Consider the following 23,265-nt stretch of genomic DNA (forward strand, 5'->3'; position numbering starts at 1 on the left):
AGAAGGGATGACATTACAGAAAGCGTAATAATTAAGGCCCCGTTTACACGGAGCAAAAACTGAGGTGTTTTCATGCGTTTTGGCCGTTCGTTTACACGAAAACGGAGCTCAAAGTCACCAAAAACGATCATTTCTGAAAACTCCGGCCAAAGTGGAGATTTTCAAAAACTCCGTTTTCACGTTTGCGTCTAAACAGAGGAAAACAGAGATTTAGGTTTCAGAACGTCACATTATGCAACAGAAATTTCACCAGCGTCATGTGTGCGACTGTTTACAGTTAGTTTGGCCACCGTCAATATTTTCTTGTATTTTACCTGTTTTATATTCTAAAGTCACACTAAAAAGTAACTCCACTTCTCTGTCACTCCAAACGAAAGACTCTCGTTCCGTCTTGGAAGTAAAGCCTGAATTATGGTCCCGCGTTAAATCGACGCAGAGCCTACGGCGTAGGGTACGCGGTGATGCGTGCCATACGGTGTGCGTCGCCGTGTACCCTACCCCGTAGGCTCTCCGTTGGTGAAACGCGGAACCACAAATCAGCCTTAACTGGAAGTTACACGTGTCATTTGTTGATGTTTTTTCCAGGATTCTGATTGGCTGGCATGACATTAACAGCGTATTTACGCGGATCCGTGTAAACAAAGAGATTTTAAAAACGATCTTGTGTAAACAATGGAATTTTTCAAAACGTAGAGGGGGAAATATCCGTTTTTGTAAATACCTGGCTATGTGTAAACGGGGCCTAAAAGGCACATCTCTCACAAACTGTCTTCCACAGAGAAAACAGCAAAGGTGGAAGCTTTGACCCCCAAAAGAGTTTTGTTTTTATAAATCTCCAGTAAAAAAAGAGTCATTAAGTGATGAAGTAGTTCTGTCCTGATTGCAGTGGTCTCAACAAGAAAGACACGGCCTCATCCAAAGAGGACAAGTAGTTGGTGAACACTTGACTGGCTGAAAGGACAGCGAAAAAGAGAGACCATTTTAAGCTCCTCAAACACTTCTGGGTCATGTTTATAACTAGCCACAGACATTACAATCAGAATACCACTGAATACATGATTTATTAGTGGAATAATTCCTCTACAATTGATGCAGAGGCCTCAGTTCTTACCGTGAGTGAGGATTCCCTCGTCGAGTAAGACCTGCCACATCCCAACGGCCTGGCTTCTGGACTGGAGGCAGTCGTTCTGCTTCATCAGCCAATCAACCAGGTCCTTACCAGAGCAACAATGTCTGCCAGAGAAATCAAACACTTTAATCTGCATGCAGTTCGCTGAAAATTACCCATTTTCTCGCTGCTGATGTACTGTAGGCACCTGTATGTTTTCAGGTGATACTTTCTGTCTCGGATCAGACCGGGACTCCTCTCGATAATAACGCCGTACACGGATCTCCCTGCCTTCACAACACGATCTGAAAGAAACTGGATAAACATGAAGAATAAGAAGTTAGACTTTCTACGGATAGTTAGGGCCCGAGCACTTACAGTGCCAAGGCCCTATTGTATCTGTAGGATTTTTTTTTTTCTTTTTTTCTTTTTATTCTTCTGACAAAAGGAGGGCCTTTTTTCCCCCCCTAAACGTGCCCCAAAAGTCACCAAATTTTGCACGCAAGCCAGGCCTGGCAAAAAATTTGATATTTAATGGTTTGCATTAAGTGGCGTGGCCTAACGGCTCAACAGCGCCCCCTAGAAAATGTTGTGCCTCAAGCCCCACAATACGGTTTGACGTACATGCGCAAACATCGGTACACACTGTATCAGTACACAACTTAAAGAAAAGTCTCTTGGCGCCATGGCCGGAAGACAGGAAGTCGGCCATTTTGAATTAATCGTGTAATGTTTGCGCAATTTATGCCATTCCGTCGGCAGTTAATACGGCCCGAACCGTAACGTGAACCTGGATATGTTATACATCAAAATGTGCGTCTCCAAAAAGCGCGCCCCCCCTTCATCTGATTGATCCATATTTGATAGTTCCCCAAAAGTCACCAAATTTTGCATGCAAGCCAGGCCTGGTGATAAATTTGATATTTCATGGTTTGCATTAATGGGCGTGGCCTTACGGCTCAACAGCGCCCCCTAGAATACTTTTCTCTGCCATAACTTTTGAATGGTTTGACATAAAGAGTCGTGGGTGGTGTCATCGGACTCGGTACTGAGTCCTTCACCATAATTGGTGAAAATTAGCCCCGCCCCTTCTTCTGATTGGTTGTCCCGATTTTCTGCTATAACATTTGAATGATTTGACATAGAGAGTCGTGGGTGGTGTCATTTCTGATATGCTTATGGGGGACGGTGGGCATGAGTGCGAGGGCCCGTTCATCGCTGCTTGCAGCTTTAATTTGTTTTGCTTTATTTGCTGCAGCAGCCCCCTTTCTGTGATATTGAGAGTAAAAACAACACAAGAACAAGGCTGGGTTTTGCTTCCCACTGCAGCTCTTGTGTGGTGCAGATTTCTGTAGGTGTCGCAGTGTGATGCAGTGTGAGTGTAGGTTGTGAGGAGGTGAGAATGTGTTAAATATGGCTGTGTGAAACTCTCCCACACCTCTCTGAGTTTCCAGCCTGTACAACTTACTCTGCTGCTGGCAGCAAAGCAGCGGCAGCAGCAACGGACTTTCACTGTCTGACCACCCTCAATGTCTTTTCTTTGAACTATTGTTCCCCCGCCAAGACCTCATTTTGAACCCCAGGCACACACACACACACACACACACAGACGTAGAGGTGTGTTTCCATCACTTCAAAGCATTTCCACGACTTCCTGGAAACTCAGTCAACCTTTCTGAAAGCTCACACAGAACCAAGTCATCCCTCTACTTACATGTAATAAAGGACATTATGGGACTTGCTGTTTGTCCTGAAACGTTCCCACAGTGTCAGTGTGTAAATAGATCTAGGTCACCACAGTGGGATTAGGACAAGAATTAGCACACACATTTCAATGCGGACCTGTTTAAAACCCTAACAGATGGCAGATAGAGGTGTAGAACCTGTTAGCCATTCATGCAGATTGAAAGCTTACAGTATATCAAGTAATTGCATCATTTATAGGGTGCATTTCTCATTTTTATTTTATTTTTTTTTATTTTACGACTACTCAAAACCACATTCATCCATTTACATTCACACTGGAGTCTCTTGCGGTGTGTAAAGTTGTTTCTTTTTAGTCTATCACACACACACTCAGATGACAAGGGAAGCAACGTGGGGTTCATGGTCTTACCCAAGGTAAAAAAGAACCGTGTTTTCTTTGTGGCTTTGTGTATACAGCTGTCCTACGTAGTTCATCTTCAAGTTTGATGCTCTAATTATATTTTAAAATATTTGTCTGATAATATTTACTGTTTTCTTACACTTAAATACACTTAAATGTTGCTCCTCCCTCCGCGACGCCCCCTCAGATTCCTCCTGCATGTCTTGTGATCACATGAGACTCAGACCGTTGCCTGTTTGTCTTCTGGATTTTATTTGAGATGCTGTTGTTTGCCCAAGGTGGTGTTCTAGAGATGCACACAAAACCCAGCTCTGACCACTTCCTGTACTCTTCCTAGAAACTCTCTCCAGTCGTTTACCTTCTCCAGTCCTCCGAAACTCCCTCAGGATGTAACATCCCCACCTGACCTTTGCCTTCCAACCTGACCCCGTGGCTTGATGATGTAAACCCGACCACGGCTCGGCCTCCCGGAACACATGCCTGTTAGGGTCAGATCCACATGGGTCTGCTAATTATACCGCACGGCTATGATTGATCACTGATGGTAACATGAAAGCGCACACTTCAACTCATCATCCTCACACCGACTTCTTCCCAGACCTGACAGCGGCGTAGCTAATGTGTCCTGAGGCGTCTGCTGAATCCCCCCGGGGGAAAGGCCGTCTGGAGGTCAGCAGTATTCCCAGGGACTCCTTTTACCCCCGGGACTCCCACAGTCACATTCTCAAGCGTGTCGGCTCCAAAATGTACTTTCTCCAAGCCATTTTCCCGTACCCACGCCAGCTCTTAGAAAAACACGGTCGGGAAGACACACGTCACTGAACGGCCTGCCCTTTGCTGGCGAACCTGATACTCACACAAACATGCAGGAAGTGCAACAAATGATCTCAGGGAAGATTTTCTATACTTGAAATCTGCTGCTGGGTTTCAAATTAGAAGAAGTTGGAACAGTACGGGAATCTTGCATTCAATATTTTATGGACTATGGATTTTATGGACGTATTTTCTGGACTATAAGCCGCACCTGCATATAAGCCGCATCCGCTCTATTTTTTAAAAAATAATTAAAAAAAGATATACAAGCCGCACCTGCATATCCGCTCTATTTAAAAAAAAAAGATATGCAAGCCGCAGATATTTCTGTTGTTAGATTAGATATTTACTACATGTACAGAAGGATTTTGAACTGTAAATGATGTACATGTTTGTACCTAAATAGATCCTTTCCTAACAGTGTCTTTTAACACGGCAGCAACTTTGCTGCTTAAAACGGGAAGTAGTGTATTCTTCTTTGCATTTATTTTGTCTTAGTTTTGATTCTAATTCCGGTTAGAGCGCCCCGAGCGGTGGAAGAAAAATCCACAGAATAGACACACCTTTGTATAAGCTGCATGGTATGAAAAAAGTAGCGGCTTATAGTCCAGAAATACAGTAGTTTTTCTTCTTTTTTTCTGAAAGCTAAATTTTATCTAGCAATATACATCCATTTTTGCATCATTGCCATTTCACTGGTATGGAAATTCAGTGCTAGTAAGGTGTGTGAAAGAAAAGTCAATGAAATGGTCCTCTACCGCGGAACACAACAATACGGTTCAAAGAATCTTAAAGAAGTTCAGTGCGTAAACGTCAAAGCCGCCAGCCTTATCAGCACACCCGTGATATCCAACGCTTCAGACACTGCTTCTAGTATCCTCATTCGTTTACAGCTGATATCATCACATGGGCGAGGGATTACTTTGCAAAACATGTGTCATGCACCACAACAGGAAGCTCCATTCACAAATGCCACTTAAAGCCTTGCTGTACAGAGAAAAAAGCTTACGCTGATTTTTTTCTACAGGCCGTGTCTTTGTCTTCACATAGTGAAAACGGGTGTTGTACTTTTTTTTTTAAGAAGAAAAAATGAGTGCTCAGGACCTAAAAGACAAAGGGGACCATCCAGACTAACAGACAATTATTCTCAGTGACTCAAATTACAGAGCAAATGTATTTCCTGCAGGTGAGCCAGTCAAAACACAAACACACTTAGTCTCAGTCAAGCTGCAGCTCTGATACTTGGCTCACCGCTAATGGCCTGATCGGCAGCTAGAACCTGATTTAATTCATTTAACAATCAAAACTCATATTGGTTTACACCTAAAAGTGTCATATGATTTTAATCTGTGTACCCATAATGGTGCATCAGGTTCTGCAGGACAAGCAAACAAGCAGCTGCAGCCAAAACACTTTCCTCAGACACTAGTGGGAAGGGCTCCAATTTAGGGACAGGTCATTCTGTTTTATATCCTAAGTAACTCTAATCTGAGCAGAAGCTGAAGCTTTTAAAGTGTGAACTTTGTGGTGTTTCCTGCATTTGACCCGCTGGGTGGGATGGTGTTAGTACACCTTTCTACTACTCTCCTCTGTAGGCGAGACGTCTTGTGTGTCTTTAAGTCTTTCCGTGACCTCAGTGGGAAGTGTTGTGTGAGCAGCGGCCAGAGAGCAGCGCCGCGGAAACCGACATGCAGCTAAATGCTGCTCAAGGAAACCCATGTTTCCCCTGTATCTTTGTTTTAACGCTTCTGAAAGCCGCAGTGCAACACAAATGTTGTAATGTGCATTTCCAGACCAAACATGAAATTAATTTTTAGACATTTCAAGTTGTCATGAAGTGCATGGGAAAGTTCCCTAAAGTACAAAACCTACATATCATGTAATACGGTAGTCAAAGACAAGTGACAAGTGCATAAATCATTCTCACAAGCAGAGATGAATTATGTTTAGTTACTTGAAACAACATGAAATGCAAAAAGGGCTTTTATATTTATGTAATAGTTACCCGTGGTCATTATGTTTATGTCTTTATGGTGAATTCTACTCTCTGTGCTCATATCCAAACAGGAAAATTAATCTTTTGTATGTAAAAAAAATGAAAGCGTGATCAACAGGATCAACTTGTGCCTCCTGCTGACAGTTACTCCAACACTCCACAGTTTCTTTTTGGAAGGAAGTAAAAAAATAAACAATCCTGGACATTGATTATTTGGTCATTGAAAAAAAGAAGCCCTTCACCTCTCGTCTGAGAGCGAGACCCCTGAACTTAAACAGGAGTCTCATTCCATGCCAGACTGTGTTATCAGTGTTGTTAAAGGCCCTCTCCTTGGCATGGTTAAAGAAGCTGAGATAAAGCAGCACAGGGGGTTGGTCTGGGCGAGGCCTGGGGGGGTGGGGGGGTCAGACCACCGGGGGACCTGGAGTGCCCTTTAGACTCCTTGTGACTGCCCTCCTCAGAATGCTTTTTGAAGACCAGCTTGAGCAGTAATGCGGGATATTATAACAACAAAAGAACAAGTTCAGCAGTTTGAGAGGATGCAAGCGCTGCAACTCGTTCCAGAGGTCACCGAAGCGCCAAGTGCTGTCAGTGGTGGTCGGCTAACTGGTGGAGCTACTTAACCAGACTGAAAATACATCTTTACAGGGGCTTAAATTATTAGAATTAAGGGGATTCTGTCTAAACAACACATGGAAAAACTTATTCATGCATTCATTTTCAGTAGGTTGGATTATTGCAATGGCATCTTTACAGGCCTTAACAAGAAATCTATCAGGCAGCTGCAGCTGATCCAGAATGCTGCCGCCAGAGTCCTTACAAACACCAGGAAACTGGACCACATTACACCGGTCATGAAATCACTACACTAGCTTCCAGTGAGTCAAAGGATAGAGTTTAAAATCTTACTGCTGGTCTACAAAGCACTGAATGGTCTTGGACCAAAATACATGCTGGATCTGTTAGTTCCTATGAAGCTCCCAGACCCCTGAGGTTCATCTGGATCTGGTTTGTTGTGATTCCCAAGAACCAGAACCAAGCAAGGTGAGGCAGCGTTCAGTTATTCTGCTCCTCACCGGTGGAACAAACTTCCTGTAGACCTGAGGTCTGCTCCAACTGTAGATCCTTTAAATCAGGCCTAAAAACATTACTGTTTACTGAAGCATACTCCTAAACTAAACTTACCTGCTATAAGGGCCTGTATTCTACTGCCCTTATTTTTAACAGCTTGTGCTTTTTATTATTTTACTTCTTTTCTTATTCTTACCTATTTGTTATTTACTGTCTAATTATATCTTGCAGCTTTAAATGTCAATGTAAAGCACTTTGAATTACCTTGTGTTGAATTGTGCTATATAAATAAATTTGCCTTGCCTTGCCTTAAATGGAAGTAAAATAAATATTACACATTTTCAACATAATATTTTTGGTTCTAGTTAATAGTTCATTTCAAAAGATGATAGCAGATGTCTGAGATATTCGTAATGGATACACCTTCAGATCTCCTCTTACTCTCTGTTTATGTGGGATGAATGAATAAAAGACTGGGGAGAATATTGTGTTGAGTGAGAAGTGATGAAGAATGTCTGCATACCTGCTTCATTGTGTCCTTTGAATCCAGGGCTTCTGGCAGCGGAGTCTAGCAGAGAAAGAAAGAAAGAATGTCTTTATTCTCGGTGACCTGTGCCTTCACGTCTGCTAAAAAATCTCTGATGTGACACTGGTGAACTGTTTTCCATCAACATTCCTAATAAACTAGTTGGACTAGTTGCTGATGGTGATCTTGTGTGGTTGCGCCAAATAAACAAACATGACTAAGTGGACTGTTCATGAAATAATGACTTTGTCTTCATTGGAATGAGGGTCAGAATAAATACGCCAGACCTCCGTTACCATTGTCTCCAGCATGGAGTGGGTGGGTGTCAAGTGTTCGTGATCAAGTGGGCGGAAAGAGCCCACATCAGAAAAGTAATTCACGCAGCCTGTTGCTTCTTTCTTTTTTTTTAAATCTGTGGGCAATATTTTCCCCTGAAAATGGAACTCTCTCTCTTAATTGTGCTGCAGCACCTGCTGCAGACAGATAACCTTCGACACATGTTTTTTCTGGAGACTTATGCACTATCAGCACCTGCGAGAGTCAGATGATCCCAGACCTCCCTGGCACCTGCTCGTGAGTAAAGACACTCAGCAGTACCACGGCTGCACTTTGGCCCAAGGAGGACTTCCTCTTCGTTGCTCAGCTTTTATGTTTTTATGATCGCCTTGTGACTGCTGCTGGACACCCATATTCCCACAGTAATGTTTTCAGTAAATATAAGTCACGAACCTATCAAGGGCCTTTTTCAATCAAACATTTCTTATTTGTCAGATTGCCGGCACTGCGCACTATGTACTATTCATAAAGACCACAATGCTTGTGCTTGTATGAGTTTGTGTTTACGTGCTGGTCGGTGGATTTATATGAGCAGCTTGAAAACAATGTGAGGTATGCACAGCAATCACATGACTGTTGCCGATGGCAGCGATGCAGAAGTTATGATAAAGCCTTCATGTCACTGATGTACATCTCTGACTACACTCCTGCAGCCAGACTCCTGCGGTATGTTTTGTAAGACCGGCAGGGAAGCCAGCTACATCACATGATCATGCCCTGAATGGTAGATTGTTTTAACTCATCCATGGAAAATGTTTATTCTCACTTCAGCTCCGGTTGGGTGAGCCTCTCAAAGACTTTAGGAGTTTGAATTTTGACAAATCGAGACTTTGCAGGGAAAAAGGATTATTGTCTGTGTAACCCAGAAGCACTGCTCTGCATTTTTATGATATGATAATTCAAGCCAACAACAAATGTGCAATCAGAAATGAGCAGCAGAAAAATGTGGAGAGACTGGAGTCCTTCCAGATCTGCAGGGAGACAGACAGGTACCCTGGTGCATGTACGTGAGGTATTTTACTCTGCAGTGAGCTACGTGAGGTATTTTACTCTCCCCCTCGCAGCACTGCAAGAGTGAGAGGAGGGATGCTGCCGCGGCCTCTCCTGATGAGGCTCGGGCTACGCTCCAGAAGCTTCCACTGGGCTTTTTAATGACATGCAACAATCAAAGGGAAGACCCGACAGCATGGCATGAAGAACAATGAACTCTGAAACTTTGAGTTGCCTCTATCTTGCAAGTACATGCAATGCCACTCAGGATCCTTCCACTGCTTTAGCGTTAGCTCAAACTGTTCTCAGATAAAAGATAATCACACATTTTAACGCCAAATCAGTGGCTGTATATGTTTTATATTGTTTTAATTGACCGCGGCCCGTCAGGTGCTCTGTGGCAAAAACCAGAGATCCCCATCTTTTGCCATTCCTGTATTTTTAATTATTAATTTATTAACATTAGGGAGGAAAAACAGCAACAGTCAGGAGATGTCCAGCTCCCTTTAACCTGCTGATGTGTAGATGTCAAGTGAGTTTAAAGACCAAGGCCTTCAACCCTGCTCTGCATCTTCCTGTGACTTGAAAACAAAGACCCCCCCCCCCCCCCCCCTTCCACTGCACATTCTTCTACACACTCCTCTGTAAACGCAGTGAGGGAGTTTCAGGGGACGTGAACAATAAACAATACCCTATTTATAACCTGAGTTTTATAAGCAAGACATTATGCTTCGTTACCTTCCTGTGTCCCCAGACTAGAGCTTTTAACACAATAGAAAAATCTGCTCAAAACCTATTTGGAAACATTCTTGAAATGTGTGTAAACTGCTGCTCTGGAGGTTGGGACTTGTAGAGTCACTGTAGAGGCAGGACCAAGACATGCATGGTCACTCTTTAGGTAAGTACAAATACTAATAATTAACTGTAATACTCCCTCACAAGTGAAAATCCTGCACTGAAAATATTGACTGCACAAAAGAAGTCAGTGACGTTAAAAACAACAACTGCTACAGCCCATAGTTCAGGAATAGGTCAACATAGTGGACTCAGGGATGTTTAAGAATTCATGTTACGCCTCTAGCTGGCTAAGCTGGAGTTTAAGTTTTATAAAGGACATCACCAAGGGTCTTGTCATTGTTTAAAGTTTAGTGCAAACTATGACAATAATCAAAAAGAACTGTGACGTATGAGACCCCAGTCATGTCATTTTTGCCAAACAGATGACGTCATGATCAACAACATTGGAAATCAACTGACAGTAGTACCTCCAAAGATCCTTACTTTTTATGGACACATATTTTACAGCTGTGATATTAACAGTGCAGGGAAATGAGAGCACGGAGAGCAATAGAATATAAAATGGCATTAAAATCAAATCTATTCTGTTTCACTTCAGGTACATGCATTACGCAGCACGCCATAACCGTCTCCACTTAATCGGTTATATAAACTAAGATCCCCTTGAAAAGTACAGCATAGTTGTACATCAGTTTCCACCTTGTTTCTTTTTTTTTATCCCCATCAATATTGTTGCAGGGGCAAAAGCACAGTTTATTAGTTCGTGTCTATCTCCCCTGAACTATGCGCTGTTAGAAATAAACAGGAGGCGGCATACCCAGCTGATGCCCCGTATACGCGGCGTCTCCCATGAGAACCGGTTCGGGAACACTTGGTAATTGTGACTCCGAAACAGATGCATCTCGTCCCTACTAGATCCCAACAACAAGACAAGTTTCCAGGTCGGAGGATCGGACTCGGCGCGCTCTCCCGGCGCGTCCGCGCATCGTTAACGGCGCAGCGGTCCGGCCGCTCCACGCACGGAGACATAAAGACTGAGCATGGTTGTCCCCGCAGGTCCAGGTCCAGGAGAGGTCCAGGTTGAGATCCAGGCGGGATCCGGGCCAGATCGTCCCCCGCAGACAGGAGTCAGCCCTCGGACTGCGAGGCTCAGAGAGGAAGCGCCGCTCCGCGCTCAGCCATCCCTCCGCGCACAGGCGCACTTTGCTGCCCAGGCGCGTGTATGCGCACTTTGGCAAGAGACTGCACCAGAGAGACTGCCTCCTTTGGCAGTTTTATATCCTAATTAACTCGATTTATCTGTTGGGACAGCATTGGTGTGTATGTGAGCAGGTGCAGTGTGGGATAATATGCAGAGGTGTATAATCCAGGTGCCATAAAGTAAAAATCCTGTCCAGCAGTTGTTCCAACCAATCATTAAAGCAGCTCCTCTGAAGGTAGATGGTTGTTAGTGAAAACACCTGTTTTAAATGTAATGGCTGATCCACAGGTATATGTTTTAATGAGCAAATATCAGCTTAATGTAAAGAAAATTATTTGACTAATGCTTTGAGACTGACCCCATTTCAAAATTGGTCTTAATTTAAGATTGATGCAAAACTATTTTTGATTTTGTAAAAAAAACAACAACATTAAAGCACATAATCCAGGTGCCATAAAGTAAAAATCCTGTCCAGCAGTTGTTCCAACCATCACTAAAGCAGCTCCTCTGCAGGTAAATGGTTGTTAGTGAAAACACCTGTTCTAAATGTACTGGCTTATCCACAGGTATATGTTTTAATGAGCAAATATTAGCTTAATGTAAAGAAAATTATTTGAATAATGGTGCTTTGAGACTGACCCCATTTCAAAATTGGTCTTAATTTAAGATTGATTCAAAACTATTTTTGATTTAGTAAAAAAACAAATTAAAGCACATAATCCAGGTGCCATAAAGTAAAAACGCTGCCATGTTTCTGGATCAGCCTGTACATTTAGAACAGGGATTTTCACTAAGGACCTACCATCTAGGACAGGGTTTAGTGATTGGTTGGAACAACTGCTGGACAGGATTTTTACTTTATAGCACCTGGATTATCCACCTCTGATAATATGTCTAAGCAACATTTCACGGTCTGCAGGTCACAACACAAGCCGACCTGCAGGAGTGATGAAGACAAATCCTGAGAGTTGCTCAGAAACTACAGACAACACAGCAGTTGTGGGCTTTTCAACCCATTCAAACCCATGAGAGCGACTTGTTCCCACTCAGGCTCTGGGGACCGGGTCAAAGGAGTACAAGGGGGTATGGTGCAGCTACCACTGGGAGGTTTAAGTTCACTTCAGAATGTAGCTGCACAATTCTTGTTCATGTTATCAGGTTGTCCAGCTGACAGGCTCAACCGGGTCTGCACAGCCACAGATAAAATGCTTCAAGGGGGAAAAAGCAATTAAGCCCATGTCTTACAATCCTGTTCAGTTCTCATTCTTGTTACATTTTCATTATTGTTTTATGGACTCATTAGAAGTGTTTTCCATTGTGTGTTTCTGGCAATCTTTCTTATAGTCTTTTTACTTTCCCTTTGTCAGTCTTTACTCCCGTAATGCAAAAGTTGTGACTTTTTTGTTGTTGTTTTTCAAATGCATGTGACTTACTTCTCCATTGTCTGGTGTGCGCCGTCGTGGCAGAGAGCACATGGATTTGACTAAGTTCTCCATAGCAGCGATGGCTTGTAGAATCTCTAGGAAACAGAAGCAGGAGATGTATTTCTTTTTTAGTCAAGAAAACCAAACACGCTGTCATGTTTCTTTTCTTAGTGATTATTACGTCAAGCGGCAGAGATATCGAATCCACAGAAAGTAGAACAAGGGAACACTTGTAATTTAATTTTCCATGCAGCATGAGAGATAACTAGAACATGTTCAACTGTGTCCTGCAGGCTCTTATGCAAGACCTGTTTAAATCCCTGCTATTGTTCCAGAGCAGGGCTGCCCTTCCTGTACTGACCTCAGTGTCAGTAAATTGGCTGAGGCTTTTCACAAAACACACCATCACAAGAACATTCATGCTGGCCCGCTTTCCATGTGAGGGCTGGGTTCATTCTCCAGCTGGAAAGGTGTAAAAGGGCTGCACACTCAAACTGCCTTTTGTGTACTTTAATAAAACTGCAGCACCTGTTGCCCACCCCTGCTTCGCTCCCTTTTTCTTTCTTGCTTTGAGTCGTACTCATTAGTATGTGGTGAGTGAAATATGGATTTCATAACCAGCAGAAATGGCTTTGCTCTCATTTCAGTTGTAACAGAAGGAAAATTGCACTCAACGCACTCAGAAACACATAGTGAGGCACGGCTCCCGCAGTTGTTCAGAAAACAACGACAAACAAACAAAAACCCATACTTCTTACCTGGTTTAGACCTCCGTGGAGTCATAGTGATTCAGCGTTGAAATAGTAGCAAACCAAGCAGAAAGCACCATTTATTTGCGGTAGTTATGTTCTTACTTACTGTGTTCTGACTAAACTGACTCTCTGTCTCTCGAATGCCTCACAGCAGCTCTGTGATGCCGCATTAAGAATGCTCATGGTGAAGGAATCTAGTTTTCCTTCTTATGACCTATTACGGGTGAACACAATAGTTCAGTTGATAAGGAGAGACACATCGTTGCAGTCTGATGGTATCTCACAAAATCTCTGTCTAGATCGTCTCCTGTGCACAGCAGCACGCAGCTGAGAAAACAGCCGTCGCTATTGCTTATTTCCTTACGTTTTATACCCAACATAAAACGTCTGTGATGAGTTAAAGCTGCAAATTGCCTTCTAGGAAACTAATTAGTACTGCTAGGAGATACTCTCAGGGCACATCAATGAAAACATGCAGCAAAACGTTACAAGTCCCATCATTTTTTTGATGACACCTTTTACTCTTCAGTAACACAAAACACCAAGTATAAAACTTGATTCCACATTTGTCAAATAAATGGCGCCCTCTATTGAGAACTCAGATGTGCTGGCCTATCAAGGACTAAAGAGAATATTCCTGCAATACCCCACATTTATACAGAAATAATACACATTCTTACACATTTCTGAAAATGGACAAATTATTTAACCCAAGTGATTTGACACTTCATCCGCCAATAAGCCACCTTCCTGCACTAAATGACAGAGTTCATAACTATAAAGGTCTTATTTATTTATTTTTGTGAATATTTATTCAGTCGTATTATATTAAACTCATAGACTTGCAATGTTTTGTGTTTCCTTTGAGTCCACATCTATTTTTTGTCTCTGTTTATTTTTGAATGTGTGTTTCTATTTAGATCCTTGGGGAAAGGGAGTGGGATTTCCTGCAACACATCTACGCCCATGGAATGTTCCTTGCCAACTGTCTTTGTTGTACTTGTCTGCATAGTGCATGCACACACTTACACACACACATCATACATGCATGCACGCACACACGTGTGCACCTTTTCTTTCCTGTTTCCTGGCCACTTAGCAGTGTCGGGGAAATACATATTTGATCTGTTTGACCTGTGGTCAAACGACGACTGGAGAGAATATGAAAGCGCCATCAGCAACAGGTATTAAACCAGATAGAGCCAATCTCTCTCTAAGTGTACCAACACCTAAAGTTTGTCAGAAGCACTGTTTCACAGTCATGTGTAGACATTCACCATATTTTATGAGTTGTAAACAATAAATAATACATTTTAGAAAATAATTTCTTGATTGTCTGTAACTTTGGAACAACTGTGATGGAAAGATGTTAGTATGAGGCTTTAAAATCCTGTCAGTCAAAATGCAAACACCTTTTTTTCATTATTTTTCAATGTTGAAAATTAAAAATGTTTAATATCAAGATATAAAATACTGATGCAACAGTGTAACAAATGAAGTTATCTGTCAGGGACATTATTGTGATCAGTGATCAGTAACTCACCAGTGGCTCCCGTAAGACTCGTCAGAACAATGGCTTCAACAGTCGCTGGGGTTCTTCTGCTTTCCTTTTCCAGCCTTTGTGTCTCTCATAGGTCTGAAGATGATTTCCCACTCTGGGTCGTCTACGTGAGTTGAGGGGAGAGTAACCAGACACAGCTTCCTGTATCTCTCTGATTGGTCATGAAGCCAGTGCCCGAGGGCATGGGCTATACACAGCACTGACACATGGCAGTAGATGTATGTACGCGTGGTGGACAGAGAAGCAGAATACAAGCAACTGCACAGCTCTGCGTTTGCAGCATTTACGTCAAACGGCAAGTGAGTTATGTGGTTTTTATCTGTGACACCTATGAGTGCAGCAAAGCTGCAAAAACCACAGGAAAGCTTTGAAACTCAAATGCGATGCCCTGATTCTATCTTGTGCATCATTACCACCCCAGCACTATAGTCAGATTACAAATATCACTCAGACTGCAAATAAAGATCTTTACCATTCAGCCAGGGTAATATTTTAATATGAATGTTTCCATTGGTTTAGATGGACACATTTTTTGTTTACAAATGTTTAATTTGAAAGAAAGAAAGAAAGAAAGAAAGAAAGAAAGAAAGAAAGAAAGAAAGAAAGAAAGAAAGAAAGAAAGAAAGAAAGAATGAAAGAAAGAAAGAAAGAAAGAAAGAAAGAAAGAAAGAAAGAAAGAAAGAAAGAAAGAAAGAAAGAAAGAAAGAAAGAAAGAAAGAAAGAAAAATAAATACATTCCAGAGATAGTGGTCCCTTTAAGGCTTCAATCTCATGAATTATGTGTGATATCATAGCAGAAGGCAGAGAGCAGTGTACCTGAGACAGCTGAGCTGTTCCACCAGGTGAAGGTTTGTATCCATGTGGAACCATTGTCATTTTTATGTATTTACTAAACCTTGTGTGAGTTATGTGGAAAATGAAGATTTTCTTGTTTTTCCCCTGGCTTTTTAAGTCCAACTTCTGCACAGCCCCTAACTACATTCTCTTCAGATAAAAGGTCTAACGTTGGTACTTCAAACTTCAAACTTTATTTATTTATTTATATAGCACCAAATCATGCAATATAAATGCAACACATGGTGCTTTACATACAAAATAAAATAACAATCAAAAATACAATTTAAAACATCCCATACGACCCCACCCCCCACCCCCCACCCCCCACGCATACACACACCCTCACTCACACTCATACACATGTGCACACACTCACACGCCCACACACACACACACACACACACACACACACACACACACACACACACACACACACACACACACACACACAGTAAGTGGACTGGTGACATGGCTTGGCACTAACGATCCAGGTGAGGAAAACACTACCTATGGGTGGCCGTCCACACCGAGAGGCTCCACCGGCCATGACCACAAGGAGCATCGCCACAGAGACCCCCCCAACCCGCAGAGACCAGGACAGACCCCACACAGAAGGTGGAGTCCCTCCCCCAGCTACCCAGGCCTGAGGGACCCCCATGACGACACCCCCATGGGCGGAGCAGGCACCCTCCCAGTGTGGACGACCCCCCCTGAGGAAACACTGGAGCTAAAAACTAAAAGATTAAAAGAAAGTAAAAAATGCCTAAAAGTGTAAAATTTTAGAGAAATGCCTAAAAGTGTAAAATTTTAGAGAAACCTGGTACCTGGTACCTGGCCCGGATAAACCGGAAGGTGGTGTCAGGAAGGGAATCCAACATTTAAAGAAATATACATTAATAAGTTGGAAAAGTGATGATTCAAAGATTTACTTTTGGTTAGTTAATTGTGTTAAATTGAACTTTTGTTTCTTTTGTTGTTTGACTTTTTATTTATGTATTTTCTTCACGTTTAGTTTAGTTTAGTTTATTTCGGTCATGACATCACAAAAAAAGAATAAAAATAAGACCAACATCAAAATAGCTTTTACAAAATTAAGAATAAAGTAAAAATGACAACAAGGAAACTAATACACTGTTCAAAGAAAACATTACAAAAAAGTTTCCAATATACAAATAACATAGACCGAAAAAGGTGTAGGCTGAAGCAAAGCTTATTCATTGCCTACCCTCAAAAAGATTATTTAAAGTAATGAAATAAAAGCAAGAAGTAAGAGATAAGCCTGCCAGTAAAACAAATTTCCTCCATGGGGATAACAAAGATTCCTCAAGAAATAAGAAAGAAAAAAAAAAGGTGCAGTCTACATGTTTCCTTCATCCTTAAATAATCAAATCAAGTCAACGTTTATGAAATGAACTATAAAACAAGCGTATTTGAGATCTTTTAAAAGCGCTATATGAATAAAATGGATGATGATTATTATTATTAATAAAGTTGTGGTTCCTCCTAGTTCCACTAGGGGGCGCACATTCATAATTTGGGGATTTCCTCACAACAAAGATATTAAAAAGATAAGAGATAAACAACTTTCAGGCTTAATGCATGCACAAAAGTTTCTTTTATTTAAAATGTAAAACGTATTTACACTACATAGGTAATTGGAATTACATTAAAAAAACGAATTTGTTCTTAAAAAGCCTGTTTTTGCTGGCAACTTCAGGAGAGGATGTTGTTGTTGTCGTGCTCTCGCTGACTTGCTCACATCTTTGCGGCGTGTCAGATAAACATGAACACTTACTGAAGTGTTTGGTTGTTTTGTTGCTGTTGTTGGGAATAAACGGTGTTTAGTGAGGTGTTGCGGGGCATAAAAGCGGGCTGTTATCACGCAGGAACCTCTGTAAAGCTGTGTTTGGAGCAGCGACGGCCGCGGGGACACCGGTCCAGCCGCTTCCTGCTGTGTTACATAATGTCGGTCTAGCTGCTGATCTAGGTTAATATCAGCCCGTCCTGCTGAAGGAAACACCGCTCTCTTCTGCAACAGTTCGACATTAGTCTCCAGGATGGGCTTCAGCAGGGTCTACATCAGCATAGGCTACGCTTCGTTCGGGGCTCTGGTCGGACTGTCGGCGTTCGTGGTGTGGAACGTGGCGTACAGACAGCCGTGGACGGCGGCCATGGGCGGCCTGTCGGGTAGGTGTGAGCCGGGGACCGGGGTACCAGGGGTACCAGGGGCCCGGGTACCAGGGGCCGGGACCGGGGCCGGGGCGGCCAGCTCCAGGTCCCCGGGGCCCGGGTCCTGGTCCCGGGGACCTGGTGCTGGCCGGGGGGGAGGCTCCTGCACGGGCCTGCACAGCCAGCACTAACAAACATGTCTCCCCGAGGGACCGACTGTTGCTAAACATGTCAATCTCGAACAATGATGGAGGGATTTCATGGATGTGGATGTGGAATACTGCACTGTTTCTTGGTTAAAATATAGTGATATGTGTGTGTGTGTGTGTGTGTGTGTGTGTGTGTGTGTGTGTGTGTGTGTGTGTGTGTGTGTGTGTGTGTGTGTGTGTGTGTGTGTGTGTGTGTGTGTATGTATGTATGTATGTATATGTATGTATATGTATGTAGTATATGTGTGTCTATAGTTCTTTTTTAAGTTTATTTTGGTCATGACATCACAAAAAAGAATACAAATAAGACAAACATCAAAATAGCTTTTAACAAAATAAAAAATAAAAATGACAACAAGGAAACAAATACACAGTTCGAAGAAAACCTTACAAAAAAGTTTCCAATATATATATATTTTATATATATACGTACGTATGTATGTATGTATGTATGTATATATATATGTATATGTATATATACATACACACACACACACACACACACACACACACACACACACACACACACACACACACACACACGTGTGTATATGTAATAAACCAAGTAATATTTGAATGTGTGTGTGCACAATTACTAGCTATTCGTTGTGTATTTTTAGTTAGTATAGCTGCATCCTACATTTAAGTATATTTCTCTAGAATATTTTATCACAAAATAATTAAGGGAGGCATTTTACAAAAAGTATTTTCTTTAGTGGTTGATTGGATTTATTGAGATATCTAAAGTGGGGGGAAAAAAGAAGTCATAGGTCACAGAACACTTTCACCGTAAGCTTTTCTTGGTATCCTTACTTAGTGAATTTAACATCTTGAAGCCCTGAAGTAGATAGATCACAACTTTTTATCTATTGCAAAAGAGGGGACTGCTGATGTGGGGCTGGAGCAGATGTGTTATGATGAGTCCTCCCCCTTAAGTCACATGTAATGAACCAAGGTGCAAAGGCATGTTGAAATAAATCCTTTTAATATTATTATTGTTATTATTACTATGACATTTTGACTAAAACAGGTCTAATATATTTCAGTAAGATATCAGGAAGTTGTGTCGACTTTAGGGAAAAAGACTAATGTGTCTCATTTAATAAGGAGGAATGGGACCACAACAACTAATGATTATTTTGGTTGTTGACTCATTCTTTTGAGTACTTGATTGGTCGGCAATGATCTCTTTGTTGTCCTCCATGTATCTTGCCATAGTGTTTTTGTGAAATAACCTCTCACTCGCACAAGCTTTCTTACAACTTGCAGTGTAGGAACTGTGGACGATATGGTCCGCCCTGATGGGGGCAGTGCTCCTGGCAGCATCAGCATCATCACATGAAAAGCTATAAGACATCTGCCGTCTGGCAATGCTGCTCCACTGTTCCTAAACTGCATGATATGTCTTGCAAAAACAATGTAGTATACATCATGTACTACTAGTTTAGCATGTAGGATCTATTGTAAAACAACTATCAAACTGCACAAGCAGAGGCCGATAACTTTACCACTCTGATTGGCTTTTGCTGTCGGCAACTACAGCAGATAACTATGTTCCATTATGGGATATTGTTGGCTAGTAGTAAGTTAGTACACTCAGAAGGGTTCTGAACTGATCTGAGAGGAAAAGTCGCAGGATGAGATGGTTCAGCTGGTATACTCTAGTTAGATTTTGCCCTTGAATTCCTCTCGGCCAACCCAAAACCTGTCGTAGTGTTTATAGCACATCAAGCCAGATTATTATTAAAATTAAATCACTATACTCAGTTAGATTCTTCATTCACAGCCCCTTAGCCCAGCTCCTCTTCTTCCCTTAGTATTGTTAATTTATTCTTCTTTAGTGGGCTACATGTAGTCATTGTCAGGTACACCTTTCTCTGTGCTTCCTGTACTACATTGCAGTCACAAATTAATATTTGCCACTGAGCTGGAAAGATGTGTCTGTGACATTTATGCTTTTCTCAAGCATTTTTATTACTGAATTTTCATAATGAACATTGATTTTGTTGTCTATTCATTGCAGCCCTACCAACAGTTAGTATTACATGTATTCCTCCCCGACGTTGCAGTTATCTGGTGGTGTACTGCTTGTTTCACATGAATTCAATCCAAACATGTGTGCTTCTTATCCAACAGGAGTTTTAGCTCTCTGGGCTCTTGTCACGCACATCATGTACCTCCAGGACTACTGGCGCACCTGGCTCAAGGGTCTCAAGTTCTTCATCGGCGTTGGAGTGCTCTTCTCAGTCCTGGCCGTGGCTGCCTTCATCACCTTCCTAACTCTGGCCATCACCCAGAAGCAATGTAATTCTCTTGTTACTGCTTGTACCCTTTTTAAAGAGGAATTTTAACTATGACTACGTTTACATGCAGTCAATAATGGGTTACGCTCAATATTCCGGTTACTGAAACATTGGGAATAATCTGTTTCCATGCGTGAGCAAACAGGGTTATCCCTGTATACATGGTAATTAATCATTTGGGATATCTGGATCAAACCAGCGGCGCACGGAGAACGTCATGACGCAATTCCCGTCATTTCTGCTTCTTCTTCCTGTGTCCAAATCCAAAACAACAACAATAACAGCAGCACGGCGGATAATGAACAGCTCAGTGGAAGTTATTTTGTTTTTTGTCCCTGTAGTTCACCTTTTTCAGCGTCTTCCAGCAGTGCTTGATCTGGTCTGGCGTTACAAATCCTGCTTCGCGCAAATTTTTGTGAATCTCACTATCCCGGTACTTTCTACCGTCTACAAATGCCAAAATGTTCATATCTTTCATTACATTTATGAAGTGATTAGTCTCCTCCTGGTCTTGTGTTTCTCTGTGTTTAGAAGAACTTCCTGGACTCAAAAGACCAGGATTCCTTGCGAAAAGAACATGCGCAGAAAACAAATTCCTGTTCCTTTTGATGGGGAAATCCCGTTAGGCTAAACATGACCAAATATTCGGGTTAGTAAAGGAGTAATCCAGGGCTCATATTCGGGTTTTTAAAAACCGGAATATGATCAAATTCCGGTTATTCAAAGGGGTTATTTATTGGTGTTTACATGGCCATGCATAACCGGGTTATTGCTAATATTCCGGTTAGTAAAGGGTTATTGATGCATGGAAATGTAGTCTATGATAGAAAACTGCAAAATTAAGATCTTTAGATTTTCCTGAAGATGGTAATCCCTTTGTGTGTTTTGTTCCACAGCTCTCACTGACCCGAGGAGCCTCTACCTGTCGTGCGTCTGGAGCTTCATGACCCTCAAATGGTCTTTCCTCTTGGCTTTGTACTCGTACCGATACCGGCAGGAGTTTGCAGACATTAGCATCCTCAGCGATTTCTAGTCGGTGCAGATTTTATAGACTGCAGTGGACGAGGAGGATTTTAGGCTGCCAGCACGAGCTGGTCAAGGAGCTATGTAACAAAGAGGAAGAAAAGAAAACATGGCTATATGAAAAGGTCACATGACTTTTACTACATGGAGTTGCACTCGCTTAACAAGCTCTTTCCTTGTATTGTAATCCAAGTCCCCACTTCACCACATTTTAGAGTCCTGTGGAAAGTTGAACGTCAAATCCTCTGGAGGTTTGAGCTGAGCAGAATGATTTGCTCCAGATTATTTATGATGAGTTGTGCTGTTGGATTTCCAGACAGGTTTTCATTTCTGGGGTGTTCAGTGATGGAACAGCTAATAGGTCAAATCTAGTGATTAGTTGTGTAGAGGAAAGTAAATACGGTCTCAAAACAAAACTTCTCTGGACTAAAACTACAAGTAGGCACATCTGCAAACCACACAATATCCGTTTATTGATCAAAACGTCTTTTAGCAACTATTTTCTTCCAGGGATGTCACACTATCAAGTGTTTTGTAATTGGTACTACAGAGTTCCCACAATCCCTGAGAATCAGTTAATGAGACATATTTATATTTCTTCTGTTAACTGCACTACTGCACACAATATTCCAACACACACCCACCCACCCACACACCCGTGTGTTTTGATGGTAGCGTACTAATGTAATGAGCTGCACCAAGCTTAGTTTTGAGCTATCACTATTTCAGCCAAAATAGACGCTAGCCCGAACTCTATAACTCTAGCCTTTGTAACCGTCGTGTCGGAACCGAGATACATCAGAAAACACTTCTCAGCATGTGGACATTTGGATGGCATATTAATGTAAAGTCATCTCTAACTGCCTGTTCTTCAGCTCCTCAGATATATTACTTTTTTTTTCTTTTTCTTTTGTTAAAAATGCTCCAAGAGACTGCTTTTAAACTGGATTTTGGTTGTGTATCTGTCCCTCATGGAATACAAGCATCTCTTGAGTATCTCTTCTTTTTTTTTTTTTTAACCCATAATTTTCAGTGGACCTGTTACTGCATAACTCTGTGTGTTATTGTCCCATATCTCCTGCTTTTATAGTATTTTCTGTACTTGTGGTGCCAGCAAGAAATACAGTTGCATTTTAAGCGTTTTGGCTCTGACTTAGAACCTTAGTATTAAATTGCGCGGCATCCCTATCTCAATCGCTTTATTGTTTAGATAAAAAAAATGATGGTTTATGAAATGAATGGTCTCTGATTTAAAACTTTATTTTAAAGCTGATGTTAATGACATTACACGTTTTCATGAATAATTAATTAATCCTTTACTTGTCTGTTGTGATTGAAAAGAGATTCGAGAATGTGCTTTTGATTTTTATTCCACCAATGGGAGACTGGCTTTTCTGTCAAGAGTATTTCAGACTCTGACATTCCTCTTTTATAGAAAACACAAATGGATTTGATAAATAACTGCACCTTAGTTTAGGACATCGATGCCCTTGATTTGCACAGTTTCTGATACAAAAATATGTTTTACACATTGTCATTCTGTTTCACCATTTTATTGTGAAAATAAGCCAATTATGAGTATTGAAGTTTTTTTTCTTTCCAGTCAGTTCAATTGTGTAGCTCAAGTTGAATTAAGCTTTGTAGTTCCAGTTGTAGCTCATGTCTACCTTTGACCTTAAAACATGTAAAGCTGTATTTTTGTCGATGAGATGATGAATGTGAAGATACTAAATGTACAGAGAAACTGATCCCATCAATAAAATGCATTTATTGTGAAGTACGTCATGTGGTCTTTTTACTAACAAAACACAGATTCACTATTAGTCAAAAATGTGAGAACATCTGAATTTATACAGTAAAAAAAAAATTTCAATTCAAGTCCAATGAAATGGTAAAAAGTTAAATGCTGAACTGACAGAAATAAATAAATAAAAAAGCTTAGGTTACCCAAAATGGGAAAGAAATGTACATTTGAGAATTATACATCAGTGTGACATCAACTGCCACCCGTGGAGGAGGAGGTGTGATGGTCAGGGCTGTT

At 41.5% G+C, this 23,265-nt stretch overlaps 2 protein-coding genes across 6 annotated transcripts in view; one reads left to right on the forward strand and one right to left on the reverse strand.

The window, feature by feature from the left end:
- The window catches only part of rapgef3 (Rap guanine nucleotide exchange factor (GEF) 3), a 30,034-nt gene extending 15,183 nt beyond the window's left edge, over positions 1–14,851 (reverse strand). For 2 of the 5 annotated variants that reach the window (XM_061735343.1, XM_061735342.1), the window contains exons 1-5: positions 13,129–13,284; positions 12,380–12,465; positions 7,619–7,663; positions 1,317–1,423; positions 1,112–1,233 (exon numbers count right to left, since the gene is read on the reverse strand). In XM_061735343.1, coding sequence (XP_061591327.1) covers positions 1,112–1,233; positions 1,317–1,423; positions 7,619–7,663; positions 12,380–12,465; positions 13,129–13,153 — 385 coding nt within the window. In that variant the 5' untranslated portion in view covers positions 13,154–13,284. Of the gene's footprint in view, positions 1–1,111; positions 1,234–1,316; positions 1,424–7,618; positions 7,664–10,562; positions 10,957–12,379; positions 12,466–13,128; positions 13,285–14,665 lie in introns of those variants that run through there. The other 3 variants (XM_061735345.1, XM_061735346.1, XM_061735344.1) reach the window with 3 other exon arrangements.
- A 2,428-nt stretch (positions 14,852–17,279) lies between these two features.
- Positions 17,280–23,001, forward strand: slc48a1a (solute carrier family 48 member 1a). Its single transcript, XM_061735347.1, has 3 exons — positions 17,280–17,707; positions 20,035–20,202; positions 21,098–23,001. Exons 1-3 carry the CDS (start codon positions 17,578–17,580, stop codon positions 21,232–21,234), a joined length of 435 nt encoding a protein of 144 aa, XP_061591331.1. The 5' UTR covers positions 17,280–17,577; the 3' UTR covers positions 21,235–23,001.
- The last annotated feature ends 264 nt before the right edge of the window (positions 23,002–23,265 follow it).

The sequence above is a fragment of the Cololabis saira genome, chromosome 12 (genome assembly GCF_033807715.1).
Source record: "Cololabis saira isolate AMF1-May2022 chromosome 12, fColSai1.1, whole genome shotgun sequence".
Taxonomy (NCBI): Eukaryota; Metazoa; Chordata; class Actinopteri; order Beloniformes; family Belonidae; genus Cololabis; species Cololabis saira.